We start from the raw sequence: 19,063 nt of genomic DNA, 5'->3' as shown, positions 1-19,063 counted from the left end.
GCATAGCATAGCATAGCATAGTATAGCCTATTATTTATATCATATCATATCATATCATATCATATCATATCATATCATATCATATCATATCATATCATATCATATCATATCATATCATATTTTATCATATCATATCATATCATATCATTTCATATCATGTCATATCATATCATATCATATCATATCATATCATATCATATCATATCATATCATATCATATCATATCATATCATATCATATCATATCATATCATATCATATCATATTAAAATGTTATGCCATAATAAATTGTATTCAATCTCACATTATATCTTATTATTTTTCTTGTTTCTTTCTATATTGAATTGTAATATATTTCATCAGAGGGACAGATAAGAGAGTGATGTGTCAGAATCACATTTATTTTTACATGATATTGTTTTGTATAACTTAACATATAGTAACTAATCACACTGGATTGTTCTATCCATTCATTCAGCAGCACTGATATTTTGCTGTGTGACAGAGTGAGGCCTGAGAGCCATGTCATCCAAACAACGTGACGCAGCATTAGATTAATATCTAGAAGATCACCCCTGGATGCTTCAGGGATGCAAACAAGAGCAGGAGGATGAGGAGGATAGGGACGTCATCTCCCAGATAGTAACTCCACCATCACCCCTCCCTTCTGACCTGCACCCTGCTGTCAGCCTCCCCAGCCTTAGTCACTGCTTTGTTACACAACAGGGGGTTTGAGCCATGTGCTAAAGGCTAGTTAAGTATTTATTAGACCTCTTGTGTAAGCTGGGGATGGCAGGCTGCTGCCACTCTCCCCTTTCCTTCTCTCCCTTTTTCTCCCCTGCCAAGCTTGAACTATTTTCCCCTCCATATACTGTGTGTGCTCACAGGAAACCCAGATGTCACAGCCTCCCCTGCATGTGTGTGTGCGCGTGTGTGCATCTGCAAAGATCCAGGCGTGACATTTGGTGATAATGCCTGATTCTTATGCAGAAACATAACTTAGCCTCCTGTTGTCCCCTGAGTTATGCTCCTCGCTCCTCCTCCGGGGAGAAAACAAAACGAGCGCACATTCAGCCGTTTATCACGCAGAGACACAGCCTGGGACAGAAAATCAAACATGCAGTGATTGAGCTCCTTCAACACCACAAGTCACTGTGGCCAGTTTTACAGTAGCTCTTTATGAGTATGACCTCATCTTGCAAATCAAAGAGAAATTCTCATGATGCATTGTGATGGCAGACAGACGGTGAAGGCTGGGATCCAGTCTGTCAAGAGCCTGGCGGATTACACCCATCAGAGTATTGTCAGCAGAGACATTTGCAGGAGGGCAGAGCAGTGAGAGGAAAGGTAACTCACCACCTGGACACCTCTGCCTGTGACAAGAGCAGCAGCTCAGGAGGAGAGGAAGCTGTCAGGATAGGTGCTGTGAGGAGCGATTTTCTTACGATTCAAGTTAAAACTCATGCTAGACTTTCACCAGATCCATGTCCAATCTGTCTACGCTCCAATGTGACCTCTGGACAGGCCAGGATTTCATGCAGTGATTACTGAATCAAAGGTTTTCTCACCTGAAAGATGAACCGCTTCTCAGTAAGGGTGTCTTCTTGGGCCTCCAAAAACTTGAAACTGGTTGACTTCAAGTGGAGATCAGAGCAAAACAATTTTTTTTGTTCAAGACAACTTTTTGCTGGATACTATGTGCGGAGGTAAGGTATTTATCAGTACAGTTTCGTAGAGATACGGTTTGAAACGGGACATCAAGCAGACGTTTTAGCAGCCGGCTATGTGTTAGCGGCAACAGCAGCCTGGTGCTCTGACGTATCTGAAGGCTAACGTGGCAACAAGTAAACACTGTCAGTTTGTAAGTAGTTAAGTAGTTGTTTATGTTCAGCACAGCTGGCAGCCTGGTACTCTAAGACACGTCCGTTATGTGTAACGTCAGTAAATCCTGGTTAGCAACGTCCTGCCAGTCATCTACCAAGCAGAGCTAATGTAACCTCACTCTCCATTTTATTGATAGACTCTCAAGTTTGAACAGACCTCTGCAGAATAACTGCTGACTTTGGGTTGGCATAAAATTATTACAAACTAGCTTAACCCCTGAGTTACAGAGCGATACAGCCTGAGCTGAAGGCTAATTAGCTTACTTGATTGATCTACTTTCTGATTTCCTGGAATACAACATTACACCCAACAGGTGTAGTAAGAAAGTTTTCTTCTTCTCAAGAATAATTTTAAATTTTGGCAAAAACTGCTCTAAAAACCCACAAAGTGTTGCTTAAGCTAGTTCTATGTTGTTCCTACTTTTTAATTCTGAAGCATGCTGTGAAGGTGAGTCAACGCATGCAAACAGCTGGAGAATCTACTGTACAGCTAATCATGTTGATTTAAATTTTAATCACTGTGTAACATACCATTGTTTTGTTTTATTTAGAAAAACAAGTAATACCCACCCATGATGTTCCTTTTCATCAGTTTTCCTTGAGGTTATTTTTGATTCTCTGGCTGCTGCTGCACTAACATCGGCTAATATTAAACTGAGACGCTGAGGCGAGACATTGCTCCCTCTCTCCATCGCCTCCTGCTGCTCACTCAGTCATCAGAGGATTGCAAACACCTTTATACTGATTCATCTCTTTATGAGTGGAGACAAGAGAGGAAACTTAGGAGTGTTCGTCCCCCAGGAAATGCTTAAAAAAGCACATAGCTGCCATTAATATTTAAATTTGGCACCTCAGCTGGTCATCTCTGCTTTCAGTTTCTGAAGAGATGTCAAGTCACTGCTTGGAAAATTGTTGACAGGGTTGTTATCAATCCTGGCTCGCAGAAGCAGAGAGCAAAAACCTTGAATATGTTTAGATTTTAGACTCTGAACTCCACATACACTCCCTTCCAGCCACAGAGTCAAACCAGTGACTTTCTTGCTGAGAGAGAAAACCAATCAGAAGACATTCACATATATCCAAAGAGGCTGGTTAGTCTCCTTCTCTGGCTGGTGAACAGTAAGCATCTATCAGGGTAGTGTTGTTTATCAATCATAAAAAGCTAAACAACCACCCTGTGGGTTGCTTTGAGAGATCGTTCACGTCATAATCATCAGAAGATCTGCTTTACTGACTGTCATAACTTTTTAGTTGCATGTTAAACTAGAAAAGCACTCAGATTGCAGACCTCCACCAAGCACATTGTGATTGTCACGCAACACTCAAGTCCTACTTTAATGTTATACTCCCTTTCAGCAGACTGTCTGCTACAATTTGGTGTTAGTTGCAGGTTTGTATAATAAATTGTTACCTGACAGTGTTGAAAATTATGATGACCCAGTACATATTTCATATTCTGGATCTTAGTATCCAGAATATTGCCAGGATCTAGATCATACTTTTGCATCTGCCAGAAATTATGGTGACCTTGTCTTGTATTGTTTTGCAAAGCGATCCAACCATTTATGGTGGAGTTACATTCACGTATGGTAAAACAGCCCTATATCAAAATGATAAATAATCCTATTAAAAAAATCCTGGATCCAGACGGTGATCCGGAACACCTTCAAAATTTAATCACTTCTTCCTTATCCCATTTTGAACATTTCCTGGAAATTTCATCAAGATCTGTTGGTTATTTTTTGAGTTATGTTCACAAACAGACAAACTCTCCCAAAAACAACCTCCTTGGTGGAGGTAATAAAATACCTCAGTTGCTGTTGGTCGAATATTCACAAACATTTATGTCTAGATTTGATCTTACCAATATTTAACCTGGGCTTATGACACTGAAATAGGAAATGGGAATTGTAGGTAAACTTTATACCGTCATTAAAAGTTTGTAGCCTACAGTTAAGATGCCTCCAGCCCAGAATTTCTGTTGTCTTTTCTTTTTCAAGAGACCTAAAGAATAAATCCAGATGACTTAATGTTCAGCAGAAAACTGGCAGCCACCTGATGCTCATAAACCACTTTTACTTGTGCACAATTTCTTTTTTTTTTCTTACAAACTTCAGCTTGGCATGTCCTGGTACTTCTTCATGATGTTTTTTTTTTTTTTTTTGTCTCTTTTAGGACAATATTTTTTTCTGCAAGATCGGCATCCAAAGTGTTATAAAAACCTTAAGTTGCAATCTGCAAACCAGTCTCTTTCAACAGGTTGAAAAAGCTGCTGATAACGTCAAGAACAACATCAAGAGACAGAAGTTAAACTCTATGAGCCAATTGGGCTTCACAAACTCAGGAAATTAATGTGATTAATATGATACTTTGCAAAATCACCTTTCAAGCATCTCACAGAGGGCATGTTGAATTTTGTCTGTAAAGTTCTGAGAATTTTAAGATATATATAATGGTAAATGCTTGAGAGTCTCATTCATTTAGTCTTTATTATTCAATGCTGTTGTGGAAAATCATTTGTTTTCATGTTCTTTGAATGTGGTGTCCTTTATTGAGATGAGAAAGGAGGAATAGTTTCCCAGGTGAGAAGGATCAGAGGACTGAATCTGTGAATCTGTGGCCAGATGGTGAATTACTGTAACAAGAATCCTGCTAAATAAATGAAAAAGCATACAAACACACTCACATACTCAGTTGTTTAGCACCTCTGATTCTAGCCATCCATCAGCTGTTCTGTGTCTACAGCAACGGTAGGTGTGACCCGGTGCCTATCAGTGTGCATGCACTAAGATCCTCTGTCTCCCACAGCGATCACTCTAGAGCCAAATGTTATGTCTACTCTTGAATGGAAAATTGCCGAGGTGGAATATTCACCCACACACGCTTTGGGGCTGAAAGCTCTGCCTGGGCGCCCCAGAGTCACAACTAAGGTCCCATTAGCATTTGATGGTCTCATTAAACAGCCCATTAGGGAGCCACGCTGTGGGGACAGAGGCTCTGTGCAGTGATTTGCTGTTTGATGGCCAGAGGTTAGAAATGTATCATTTCTATTCTGTTTCAGCCGTTATTATTAAGACTGGGGTGGTTTTGGTAGATACAGAGGAGGATAGAGAGGTAGATATAAGAGTTGGAAGCCATAAAATCCCCAGGTTAGTGTTTGTCCTTGGAATTAGATCAGCTGAAAAGTAGGGTCTTCTCCTCACAGATATGAAGACATCTTTCTGTAAACAGCAGTCGCTTCTCACTGGCCCTTACAAAGCATTCAAGTTAAACACACTTCATACTGACTTTCACCTTTAAAACAACAAGAATTTCAACTTACTGAATCATTCTTCAACTATTCTGGTTGACTTGAAAGAAGGCCTGACAAACATGGCTTGGACTTGTACATTGGTCTTGCAGGGTAATGGGATTTCTGCGAATCTCCAGTAAATGCATGCCAGAAAAATTTAACCCTGTATCTAATTTTATACACTGCTCACTGGTGTAAAATGCAGTGGAACTAAGGCAGATAGTTTGTGTAACTTTTGCTCAGACAAAAGACTTTTGCCTGATTTTCAAATTTTGTGATGGAAAATTTGTATTATTCTATAAAAGGTGTTTTATGCAACTGTAACTCAGAGATTCAGTCAATAAAATGTTACATTGCGAGCAGTTAAAAAATATAGGGCTTTTCAGACTATTTTTGTGTAACCAGGTTCATGAATGCCTGACCTGCTCGGAAGAAATGCTTTTCAGGCATTTAGAAAAAGTAAAGATTTGATTGGAGGGAGAGAAGGTCTGTTTAAAATAAAAGCTCTTCCGGCGTGAATCCACTTCAGATGCCTTCCATTTTTCTTCGATAACAATGTGTCACCTCTGTCTTCTGGGTCACTGCTTTCCACTGGATTCAGAAGCAGCTGATTCAACCACAGGGGCCAAAGTTCAGCGAGGAGTCAAAGTGCACACCACAGGCTGACTTTAAGAAAGGAGAATCTCCCTTTCTGTCAGAATTAAATGGGCAAACCGGTTAAAAATTTCAGGAATGATCCACTGGAGCCTTTTCATTCTGGCCAGAAGTAATTATATCCTGCTGGAAGGATTTTCACACGCTGTCAACAAGTTATTCTTTATTTCATGCTTAATTGGTTGCAGGAGCTCGCAGGCGTGTCTCTCCTCAGGAGGAAAGTGTCCTCCGTCTGCTAATAACGCAGAAGGATGGTGAAACTTTCATTTTCAACTTGAATGCATTTGCAGTAAATATCTGGTATGCATTTCTCCTCCTGTCATGGTCAGGTCACTGTCTCTCTGTGCAAACAGAGCAGCACTATTAATACACTTCAAACCTGATAGCTCTCCTGGACAGTCATAAAGGATGTGATGGTGGATAGATCAACAGAGGACCTGTGACAGTAAGGAAATCATTTACAGGCTTGGTGAGTTAATAAGAGCCAAATAATACACCACTTTGCAAATTCAAATTTGTTTCCCAATTATTTCAAATAGCCTTCTCTCATAACATGCCTGACTTGCTTTGGATTCTGCTGACTCTGCTTTCTTTTCTAGCATGACCCCTCCTTCCAACAGGCCCATGCACAGACTCTGAAGCTCAGATGCTCCTTGTCTGAACAACCAATCCACTCAATTGCTATTTAACTAGACTCAATTTTATTTGAAGAGCACCTTTGATACACAACAGTTTGTTGCTCAAGGTGTTTCATAATAAATAAAACAGTCTAGGTTGACTCTAACAGGATGAATTATTAAAAGAAAAAAAAATTATTACAACAGTTATTCATTACATCATGTTATGAATAATTCTGGTAAATAAATGTTTGTTTTTAATACAACTTTTTAATACAAATACTAATAGTTGATACAACTAAAACAACAACAATGATCATAATAATAATAATAATAATAATAATAATAATAATAATAATTTAATACAAATACTTAAAAAACAAAATGATTTTGTAACAAGCTAACATATGGAGGAAAATTATGCATTTTTTTGGTCAGTGAATTGTTCCATAGTCTTGACACATTTAAAGCTTTCGTAAGAGGCTTTTGTTAATTTTAATTTTGGACTTGAATTGTTGAATAACTGTAAATAAATATTTGGAGCACAAGTGAAATCCCAAACTTTTTTTTTTTTTTTTGACAGTTTAGTATTACCTGATATACTTCACCTCTGCTTATTGACACAGTGGTTGAAACCTTAATGTCTGTCAATTGTTTATAAATTCAAAAAATATTTTTTAGACCATCAATTTATGTCAGTACGTGTTTCTCATTGGTAGTGTGATTACGTATAGAGAGGAAATCAGAGTCCCCAAGAGGAAAATGTAATGTGTAATTCAAATTCAGTGGTTCACTTTAAATTCAAGTCGCTTTAAAACACTAAGCCATAAATGCATCAGATAACACGACCATGATCACATGGCTAGAAAATGCTCCCCGAACCACCGCCAGCCATCATTTCGTTCACTGTTTATTCCTGAAGTATGAGCTGTCATGACTCAGGGAAATATTCACTTCTGACTTTCTGACATGGAGACACACGTGGGAACGTTTCCTCTGGTGGGGAAGCGTAGGATGACAGATGTGACCTTTGGGCTCACGCCAGATATCAGAGCTCAGAGAGAGATGAGGGCGAGCAGCGCGCCTGGTGTTACTAACACAGAGGCTGATGGATGAATCACACTGAAATCCTCACAGTCTCTGCCTCTGGCTTTGTTCAGGGTCAACACAGAGACAGTTTGTGCTTTTTTTTTTTTAGATGCGTCATCAGTGAGAATTGTATTTCTAATATGGCTCAGGACTTTTCTATGTGCAATGAAAGCTCAGGATGCATGTAATCTGCTGGCAACCTGTATTTGATCTGTCATAGCGTGAGGCTGAGCACAAATGACTGGTGGTAGACGGTGATGCTCAGAGAAACTCAACCTAACTCTACAACACTTGCTGTTTATGCTTGTTTTGACAGGTTAGAAAGTGCAGTTCAAATATAATGTAATTTAAACATTTGTAGCAGGAAATTACATCCTCAAAACTTTATAAATGATTTCATGAGAGGAAAGGTTTGATTTTTCCATAAAGTTTATGCTGTGTGGCTCAGCATCCTGCTTTAACATCCTGGACTGACATTATATTCAAAAAATATATAACAGTCCTCTGATGCTCTTAGCGCTTCAGTTAAGTCCATAATGAACATAACCTTCATTAAAACTGGAAGAAAATCTTCACCTGGATCTTTTCATGAGTCCAAGGGGATCATAGGAAGTGAACAAGATGTCAAAGCAGAAAATATGTTAACTGGGTGATACTTCATATGCTGTCTTGTTGTGGTTTTTGTCTGCTTTAACCCTTGGAAGATTATAATTATTTTTAGAGAAGGAAAAAGTAGTTCCTTTGGAGTTTATGGTTGGAGCAGCTCTGGAACCCCCTCAAATTAACTTATCACTAAAAAAACTTAAATGCTGCATGATTTGTTTAGACTGCAAAGAAACCAAAGAAGATTGGGTGCAAACGTATTACTAGTTCTCATTTTCTGCCAGTTTCCAGTTTTTAAACTCTATTGTAGTCCATGAAGGATACTCTTAAAAAGGACCTTAAAGTCAATCCTAAAACACAGGAAGCCACTGCACTGATTTAAAACCAGTATAATGAATTCCTGCCTTCTGACAACTGGCAGAATAGTATTTCTAAGTCAAACGTATAGTACTACATTTTCTATTTATTCACCAAAACATGGATCAAAAATAAAGCTGCTCGTAATTAAAAGCATATTACATCTCATGAGCTTTGGCAAACAAAAAATAATAACACGCCAAAGTCAAAAAAGGGAGTAAGCTGTTAGTGTTATCATCATCACGTTAGCTGTCAACACTTGGCACATAAAGCATCTAGAAAAGTGCCAATTAATTTTTTGAATATATTTACTCAATGTTTGGGGAGTAGCAGCTTCTTTCAAACTGACAGTTTGATGGTAGTGCAACAATATGGTTTCCAAAATTCCCTTGGATTGGTTTAAATAACTTAGATTTCCCATTACCATTAGTGCTGAAAGAAACTAAATAAAATGTTTCAAAATAATGAGATCAATTTTATATCTTGAGGAAATTCCACAGATACAGAGACTGAAATAGTTGAATATTTATTTACAGAAGCCCTCGGTCATGTGTATGTACATTTTCATATTACATTAAGCTAATGCTGCATGTTTCCTTGGGAATTTTGAACGAGCTTGACAGTATCAGAATTTGGATCCTTATAGTTTTAAAGCACAAAAAAAAAAAAAGAAAGAAAAAAAAAAATAATAATAATTAAATAAATAAATGATTTTGACTTCTATGACTGATATTCATTGTTTTCACCAGTCTAGTGTTTTGTTTGTAGCTCTTAAGAAAGTTATGTTGCTACTCAAGCAAACTTGTAATCCCAATGAGAGATAATGGTTCTTTAGCAGGAAAAAACAGCTTTTATTATTCTGAAACAAGATAAATAAGACACAATCTTGAACAATTATAACTTTCTAATCAAAATATCCTAGTCTTATTATCTTGAGTCAAGGAAATAAAGAATTTAGATCAAAGGAAACAAAATGTATAGATACATCACATTAGGCTTGTGTATTTGTCTTCAGAAAAAAAGTGTAAATATTAAGTTGTGCAGAGAGGCGTCAGATGTCAGTCCTGACTAACTTGAGGAGGTTACCTTTTAGACTAAAAAAATAATTGTGGAAGGGGTTTTGCACAAATGACAAGGTTGTCTTGTCATGAAAATGGTTCTGTTTTTGATAACTGAGACAATCCCTGACCTTGGAATGATCATAGTTGTAACAGCAGGGTCGAAGTGAAGAGGACAATGATGATAATGACAAAGCTCTTGTACCTGATACCATAGTTAAGATTTTCACACCACCACTCATGATGGGGCGATGTGTTGATTAGACAAATGGTGAGGAAATTTAAAATGAAGATGAAAGATTATTAAAGGGATGGGGAAGAAGGGGAAGTGGTAATAGAGAAGGTGAAATGAAGAAGATCATGGTGGTGACTAATTCACCTGTTCTGCAATCGGGACATCCGTTCTGAATTTTAAGAACTTAATTTTAATAACCCATGGTAATCTAGCAGTATTTTTAAAAAGAAAATGATATGCCAGGGTAAAAAGATAAAGAAAAGTAGGCGTAAAGTAAACATACATTTAAGAAGTAGGCCTATGGAAAAGGGTTGAAGGCAGTTATAATAATCTCACAAATGCGAGAGTCTGTGTTTCTTTGGGGGTCAAAGGGCTTTGGTTTGCGTAGACTTAAAGAGATTTTTGAGTGTGAAATGAAGCCAGGAAAATAAAAAGATATTGTTTTTGTTCTGAGGGCACTCTCTCTGTTGCCCCTCCCATGACCAGCGTTGCCTCGGCGACTGCCGGTTTACGCGATGACGTCGGATGTATATGAGCGCAGGCGGCGGGATCTCTCTCCCCTTTTACCGCCATCGGAGCGGAGTCTCTTTCTTCCCCGGGACCTCTTCACTGCGCAGCGCCGCCTCACCAGCCCAGCCTCCGACCACAGAGCGAAGGTAAGGGGACAGGACATGGAAATGGCTCCGGTGACAACGCCCCGAACTTGTGCGTCGTTTGGGAAGTTAAATTTTCATCCCGCGGCTTTAATAACCAGCGGCAGGAGAAGACGGCTGTGCTCTGCTAATGCTAGTGAAGTCAGACAGCAGCAGCAGCCATTGAGACTGTCTCCACCATGATGTGTGTTAACGTTACACGCGATTAAAAAAACAATAAAATAGGGATTGACATCTTAGCCCGTTTTATTTCGATCGTCTTGACAATCACTGCGTTCAAAAATAAGGGAAAATGTCGGGCGACTTTGGTTAATGTCGGTGTTTGTCGATATTTGTTGACACGTGTCTTGTATCTAGTATTTTTTGGAGTTGACCTTATTTGTTGGAGGATGATAACCAGGGTGTGGAGCAATGGATGGGAGTCTGGACTGAAAAGCAACTATCCAAAACTATTTGTTTTAAAAGATAGCTTGTTGATTTCCTTAGTATTGGCAAGTGTAAACTCGATACCGGAGGGTTGGCACCACTTCCTAACTGGCCCATATTTCCTAGCCACAACACCGTGTCCAGAGAGCTTTCTTCTTCCACTAGCTTGGCAGTGGCGCGCCCACAGGGGTGCCATGGCCCCCCATCAGATCTGAATGAAAAAGTGAGAAATCTCAAAATTGAAAAACTAAACCATGTCAGTATTAGGGCAAAAGTTAAAATCAGTTATTTTGACTGGGTTGTAACAGGCTGCTTTCTTAAGTATTTAAGCATATTTCATTTTGGTGATGGTCAAAATAGTTTAAAAGTAATTGAAAATCTATTTCATTAAGCAGGTGTGTAAAAGGAGAAGCAGTGGCTAGCTGTCTGACTGCTACAATAGAGTCCCCAAAATTTTAGAAACCATTAATGATTGAATTTCAATTAAAAAGACTAATTATGAATATTGAATTGCATATTATGACCAAGAGCACACCTATACAAATTAAAAGGAAGTTGTTCAAAATAAGTTGAAGGGGTCATCTTGGATAAATTATAGGGCATTGTAAATTGTCAGGGGCTGGCACATCCTGGTTCACCTTCCCCTATCTTGAGGAGAGGGGAGTAGTGGAGGCTTATAGACATAACTACAGGTGAAGAAGCTACAGGTGAGGAGTTGTGGCCCTCAATACATATAAACAAGACTGCTGTGTGACAAACTCATGCTTAAAGCATAGAAACGTGTTGTTAAGAAGTGTGTGCACACATACTTCACAAGAGTGGGCCCCCCAGTTTGGACACCTTACTCCAAAAAGTGTGGACGCGCCCCTGTTTTTAGCCCACGCAGTGCTTTTCAAGCTAGCACTCACATGCTAGCAGCATTAGCCCCACGCAGAGCTACAGTGCTGTGATAAGACCGGGAAGGCCGGCTAAAGTTAGCCCGTTCATTAGCGCTGATGTCGGGTTGTTTGTGGAGTAAGCTGGCGCTCGTTTGTAGTTAAACCGCGGACGAAAGGTGTATCAACAGGTTGTCTGGGCCACTCGGGGTGAATAAAGTTGAAAATGTGGCTGCACAGTGAGCAGGCGTGCAGGGCGTTGTGTGTCAGTCAATGATGGACCGGGACGTGCAACACGTGGTCTCTGGGCAGGATTAGGAGCAAAAGCCTGTCCGGAGAAAAATGTCTAAACTCCTCACATTAATTTAAAACCACGGACTGAAAAACATTAATTTTCTGATGGATATCATGTGTTTTGAAGTATTTGATGTTGATGTAGGATTAAGGTGAATTAAGCGTATTTTTGAATGCATATTCTGACATAGAGGATGGAAAACGAAAGATATTTAAGTGAGCCCTTTACCACATTTTTCACAACGATGCTGAATTCATATTTGCACAAAAATAATCTATAGTCTATAATCTCAATAATCTAAATAATGTAATTTAGCATTTATTAGAAAATAAAAGCTAATCATTGTAACCACATTTGAAGTATTCCTCCTCTTCTTGAACAGAGCCATGCTTACCTGCCCTAGTATTTTGCACTCAGGCTTAAGCTAATGCCTAGAAAATGATTTTTTTTTTCACTTGTGTTAATCCATATCTGGAGAATTTCTGACCTGCTTTGTGGAATTTACATGTCTTTGTAAACAAAACCTAAAGTATCACCAATTTTTCAGAGTTAATGCTTATTGTTTCATTCATAAACAATTAGTAGCATTATATTTGTGCAAAGTTCAAACTGATTAATTGGTAATTAATTGCTAAAACCAACACTAGCATATGACTTTATTGACTTTGTTATATGGCTAAATCACATGGACATTCTTTAGGTGGTTATTTGCCCACAAAGTGTATGTGTGTATGTATTATTGTAAGTAGATTTGGCGTCGCATGTTTTATTTTTTTCCTGTCAAGTAGCTTTTTGTCGTAGTTTGAATTCCTAAAGTGTGATGTCATTAGTGAGAGGCTGTGCTGAGTAGCTGGCTCAAGCACTGTTTGGTGTTTACATCTTTGGCTGGCTTTTAAACATATACACTATGTCCTGCATCAGACATCACTAATCACAATAACCTGTCACATTTGGATATGATGTGACATTTTGCTTTGAGCATTTTTCTCTTTAGAAATGCTTTGCCCTTGTATCAAGAATGTAGTCCAGATTACATTGTCTATCCCCAACTATTTTTGTCCATTTGGAGGCAACTGTTGACCCTAACCTGAAAGCGCCTGTCATCACATTTTACGTAACAGTCTATTTGAAAAATATGGGCCGCTGCTAAGAGCTTTCTACAGTATGTTCACATCAATAATTTGAGAGAATAACGGAGAACACAAGATGGGCAGGGTTTGCGTATGTCACCTTAGATTTTTGCAAAGCCTTAAAATGTGGCTGCATGTTTAAAAAAAGTGAAAAGATGCTGGATGTGAAATGTAAAAGCCACAAATCAAAGCCAAAGCACAGACAGTGCTCCTCATCTGTTATTCCCGTATGATGGAAAAAAAAAACAATTTGATCTGCCACGTGACTTTGCACAACACTCGCTGAACTGTCACATCAGCTCTGTGGCTGAATAATCTTGCTGTATTAGCCAAATGTAGGCCAGCTAATGTATAGAGAGATGGTGTTGGTGTGATGGCTTTGTTGAAAAGAGATCAGCGTGGCTCAGTTGCAAACAATGCAAAGCCTTTTCTCAGTCTCAGTTTGATCTTGAATCCTAAGTTTCTGGGGATGTGTGCGTCTGTCTGAGTGTCATCATCTCATAATAGACCGATATTCCCTCAGGATGGCAGGTGAACGCAATTAACGACTCACCAGGATGACATGTCAGCAGGAAGGTGGCAGTCAAAGACCAGGAATAGTAACCTTTGTCACGTTGTTGAAATGACATTTTCATTTGCAAAGTGTGATTTTTGACAGACTTTGTGTCAGGAGGTCACACTGTGAGCATCTTACGCTAACAAAGGAAAAAAGGATGAAATCCTTAACTTTGTATTTTGTTTTTACCTCCCTAAAACATATGATTGATATAATGGTCAGATGTTCTGCGAGGCATGATGTTGTTTACATATATGTAGTGTTTTTATAAATGCAGCTTTAGAAGAAGAGCATCTTGAATTTTTGGATGCGATGATTTTTGTTTTTGTGAAAATTACAAAATGTTCTTCAGCTTTTGTTTCACTATTTCTCAGGAGAAGATGAGGAGGATACGTGAAGAGCATTATCAGGGTTTAAACAGTGTTTTAGATTCAGATACTGCTTCAGAATACTGACATAAAAAGGGGAACAGAAAGAATGTTGTTGACTAGTTTGAGGGAATACAATCATTTAATGGAATTAATAACCGCTGCTATTAAGAGTTCCCGGATGTTCTGGTGAGATGTGTCTTCCTTCATCACACAGCTGTCTCTTCTTCTTCTTCTTCTTGTCTTTGTTTTCATCTAATGGTTTTTGGTCAGGCAGGAGAAACCCAAACACTTGTGTGCGAAACCTAAAGTGATACTCTGGGATGGAACAAGTTGGGTCCTATCACAAGGTTTAGGGCAGAAATTACCCCTACAGCAGTGTTTTTGTGCAGCAGAAGCCCAGGGTGCTCGCACCAAACACCCCCTCCCTGCTCCTCTGCCGGTTTCCTCTGCACTCAGACGGGGCCAATTTTTACTTGACCAAAAACACAAATAAACGGACTCCCACTGAAAAAATCTGACATCGGTCTGCGTTCACGTTTTATTTAGAGAATTTTCAGCGCATTACTTTCACACAAAAACACCGCTAAATAAGGCTCTAGTTCACATTGTGTCGTAAAATGGCGCTACCTCCGCTGCAGAGCCACAGCTAGCTACGAGGCTCTCGCCGCTTAGTGTATCAGTACGCGCGCAGCGTGCCAGATATAAACAAACACAGGAAGTCTGCCAAGACGAAGAGACACGATTGAGGATTTTTTGTCAAAAAGTGTTTTTTTTTTCCAAATTAAAATTCTTCATTTAAGTCTTTGTTTAAAAACTGGATTTGAAAAAAATTACCACTTTTCTCCAGCAGAGGGGGGAAAATTTCTAAAATGCACATGATGTGTGTTTTATGAGAAAATATAGCTCCTGATATAGTTTGTAGACATGGTCATCATTAAAGTTTTTCACTTGGTCTGGTGTTAAAAAAGCAAACTTAAACTCATAAATCCTAAATATCGTAGAATCGCGATCTAAATCGAGTCTGCGCCCCAAAAATCGTAATAAATTGAATCGTGAGAATAGAATAGCATATTACTAGTTTTCATACAGTCTTTTTCTACTGATGACGAAAAGTAACATATCTGATAAAGCAGCAGCTCATCTGAAATGTTAACCTGCTGCAGCCCAAACAAACCTTGCATATGACAGCTGCTAATTCTGTTCCCTAACTTAGAAACACATGACTTCACACACTCAGAATCCTGGAGAAGTCTGTGTGGAGCTGAGTCAGGCTGCATCCTGGAGAAACCTTTTAATGGTGACAGCAAGAGTGTTTTTTATAGGTGCAGCACACTTTTAAAGGAATGTTTCTGTATTGCTGACATGACATATAAAGTTTGTTGAGACGGTCTCAAAGAGTAACTTGTTCAGCTGCCAGTTAGCTCTCTCTTTTTTCTGAGTAAGAAAACTTCAGCTCTGCTTTGATCTTTTATTTGATGCAGGCTGTTGGTGAAGTGTTGTTGACAGCTTGATAAGGCTCCTTTTGATGTGCATTTCCTCTTTCAAGGGATAGTGCATGGAGCAATATGGCCTAAACATCCTTCTTACCACATCCTGTTAATGCACATGTTTAACATGCATTACATGGGTGTGTTTTCATCTCATGGTGCTGGCTGAAGTTTGAGAAAACTAGCATTAATCTGTGAAGTTTGTGCTCCTTTCTGGAAACACCACTGTTCAGCTGGTCTGTCTTTTCATTCAGTCTCCTCATGTGTGATTCTCTACAGATACATGCCTACGATGATGCTTTCTAGCATGTTCTTTGAGAAGCTTTGTTCTCTTGTGTTTCCCAGTGCCTCACACTTCTGCCTCTTTTTGAAGTTCTGGGACACAGGAGTGGGGCAGCTGCTGTGATTTGCCACAGTCTCAACAGTGGACAATAGTCTGTTTGAGGTCAGATGCTGCAGAATCCAACAGTGCTTCATTTGGAGAGAACAAACTCTTTACCTCTGTTGGTCCATGCTCCCAGTGTTGGTCTAAAGATTACATCAAATATCCAGAGGAGGGTTTTGTCATGTGCTTAAGGCACCTTTGGCGATGCAGTGAATGTGAAAACCAGGGCTGACATCCGTTTGGAAAATAAGAATTTAGCTAATGATAACTCTGAATAGGGATGGGTCGTGATGTTTAGATACTCAAGTATTCATGAATTTGTTCAAAGAAAAAAAGTTTGATTATCATCTCACCTTAAAAATACATTTTTGTGTCTGGAAGTTGTTTGTTTCCTACATTAAAAACTTAAGAGAATATTAACTGCATCAAACGGCAAAATAAGAAAACGATGATAGTCAGGGTTGCGAAATACTGGACAAATTTTCAGAGTTGGAATTTTTCCATGATAATTTACATGAACTGCATTTATCAGGTCATACACATGAATAAATATGAAACATTTTGCTTTGTTACAAGCAAGAAATTTATCTTCAGCATAAACTAAACACAAACAATAAATTGTTCTATAGTATAACCAAAACGACAAAAGATACTGTACGCATATAAGCAACTCTTTCCAGTAAGCCAGCCCTACATGTTATGAAACGAGATGTACTGATGCAAGAATTAATACAAATAACATATCTTCAACTGTTACAATCACAGTAAAATGTATACTTATTGATTTAGCTTCAAGCCTTGTAGAAGTGTAATATTTTTGCCAGAGAAAACAGCATATTGACTTTTGCTGGTCATACAAGGAAGAATGACTACAAGTTACTAAATCAGGTCTGTGAGCATGAAACTTTTTTTGATTGCACCCCTTGCTAGGCCTGTCACGATAATCAATAAATCAATTAACCGAACAATAAATAAAAACGTCCCCGGTAAGTTTGCCAGCCTCGATAAACTGACACGTGCATGCATGTTTGTTTTCCTCCTCTCTTTCGACCAAAGAGGCTGAATGAGAAGATGGCTCACTACGTCTATCTTTCCTAACATCCCGGTGCATAGGTTCTATAGCGGATTTATAGCGGAGTGAGCACCTGTCAATAATGCGATCTTTGGCATCTTTTGCCGTACACAGAGAGAGAGCTGAAGCGAGCGTCCTGAGGGGTAAGGAGGAAACACACGCTAATATGAGTGATGGCATGAAGGATACGGTTCTTAAGCCGCCTGCCACAGTCCCAGTGTGCAAATATTTTGTTTTTTATCAGAATGAACAAAGTGTGAGCTCATGAACACCAACGAGCTGATATGTCACATTTGTTTGAAAAAAGTGGCGACGAAGAAGAAGAAGGGGAGGTGCAGCGGAGCCTTGTTCTTTGACAATCCGCTCTTACTGAGGCTTTTGGTCTGCAAAGTAAATAAAAATAATAGCGCCAAATGGTGGGCGCTCAAAGACCGCTACATTGCCAAAGAAATGCAGCCCTTCAATATGGTTGAAAGCCAGAAATGTTAAAAATGTTTGACAGACAGTACAGATTGACTGGGGAAAAGTACATGTTACAAACAATTCAGGAACTGTATAAACTCCCTTTTATTTAGGCTATAGTTTTATGTTTTATTGTTTTATTGTTTTTGATTAGTATTAATTATTTTCATTGACATGTATTTTTTTCTAAAAGAGAGTCCATTTCATTTTCATTGTATTTTTTTCTCTTTCTTGTTTGTTAAATTTATTATATTTTTTGTTTAATTTATTTTATTTAAAAGATCCTGACCTTTTAATTACAGTTAAATACTCTGAAGAAATTAAAGTTTTTTGCTTTTGATATGGTGTACTCATTTTATTATCCCATTTATCATAATTACATCAATGAAAAATGGAAAAAAAAATCAAAATAATATTGACAATGATGTTGTCAACTCAACATCCTCGACTTGAACAGATGATGTTGTTGATCAATGGCCTGATAGATGCCTGTGACTATCTAACGGTGTTTTAACTTGAACGCTTATTCTATCATCCGTCCCGTCGTACAGCTATATGTCTGTGGCCCTTTAACTTGGAGTACAGTATAGGGTGCGTTGTAATTGTTTTAGCCAGCACAATCCACTAAAATAGGCCACTGTTGGCCTTAATATAGAACTGTATAATCAGCTCTGGACATGTCAAAACATGAGGAGAACTCTGGGAAAGAAGAGTTAAAAATGTACAAAGCTGCGGCACAGACAAGAAGCTCTTTGTTGTTATCTCTGTTGTTTAAAAAATGATGAGGCTGTTTAAAACTGTCGTTCTCAAACGTTGCTAACTTTAGCATCACCCCGTAGTACTCTCTCTCTAAGCAGCTTAAAATTAGCAAGAGGAGTTATTTTCAAACGCTGTTTGACCCAGATCTGGTGGCAGTCAAATGTTAGTCAAAATTTAATGACTGTGTCCTGAAGTAAACTAATCACTTTCTCTTCTCTCCCCTGTAGCTTCACCTGAGACTCAGCGAAGATGGCAGAGATTGACAAGTAAGTAATCTTCTCTCAAACACATCACTGCTCTGCTGTATCCTCTGTTGGTCTAAAGCTTGTTATGCTCAGGATGCCCTGCTGTGACACCACTGGTCCTGGCATGGTCAGGTAGACAACATGATTAAACCGATAGAGGGAAGCACAGCAGGCTCTCCTGCATGAAGGAGAATGATGTTTACTAACTCTGGGGCTGTTTGAGATGCCACGCCCAGGAGAAGCTCACATCTTCACTGTCACAACACTTCAAACCAAACAGGAGAGCGTAGTTCAAACAGGAGGATGCTCCAGTATTTAGAGCGGCCTCGCTGTCTCACACATGTGCTCGTCCACCGTCTGTGATTGATTCAGCCTCGTTCTGCAGACAGACAGGAGGCTGTGTTGGGGAATCTGTGTTGTGTTCAGCATTGAGCTCTGCTGCACTACATCTCAGAGAGGGCGTCATATTTCAGTGCTTTGAAAGGCATCATGGGCAGGAAAACAAAGGACTGCACTTTTGATTACTGCTGGAGTTACACTGGAGCCGATGGATCTTTAAC

General features: G+C 39.0%; 1 protein-coding gene across 3 annotated transcripts in view; it reads left to right on the top strand.

The window, feature by feature from the left end:
- The first annotated feature begins 10,309 nt into the window (after positions 1–10,309).
- Positions 10,310–19,063, top strand: part of nap1l1 (nucleosome assembly protein 1-like 1) — a 33,049-nt gene continuing 24,295 nt past the window's right edge. For all 3 annotated transcript variants that reach the window (XM_074697976.1, XM_074697974.1, XM_074697975.1), the window contains exons 1-2: positions 10,310–10,443; positions 18,486–18,524. In XM_074697976.1, the coding sequence (XP_074554077.1) occupies positions 18,508–18,524 (17 nt within the window). In that variant the 5' untranslated portion in view covers positions 10,310–10,443; positions 18,486–18,507. The remainder of the gene's footprint in view (positions 10,444–18,485; positions 18,525–19,063) is intronic.

This window comes from Halichoeres trimaculatus, unplaced genomic scaffold, assembly GCF_033239565.1.
Source record: "Halichoeres trimaculatus isolate MK-OKI-2021-1 unplaced genomic scaffold, fHalTri1.1 fHalTri1_scaffold_21, whole genome shotgun sequence".
NCBI lineage: Eukaryota > Metazoa > Chordata > Actinopteri > Labriformes > Labridae > Halichoeres > Halichoeres trimaculatus.
This window is presented reverse-complemented; position numbering and strand designations above follow the sequence as displayed.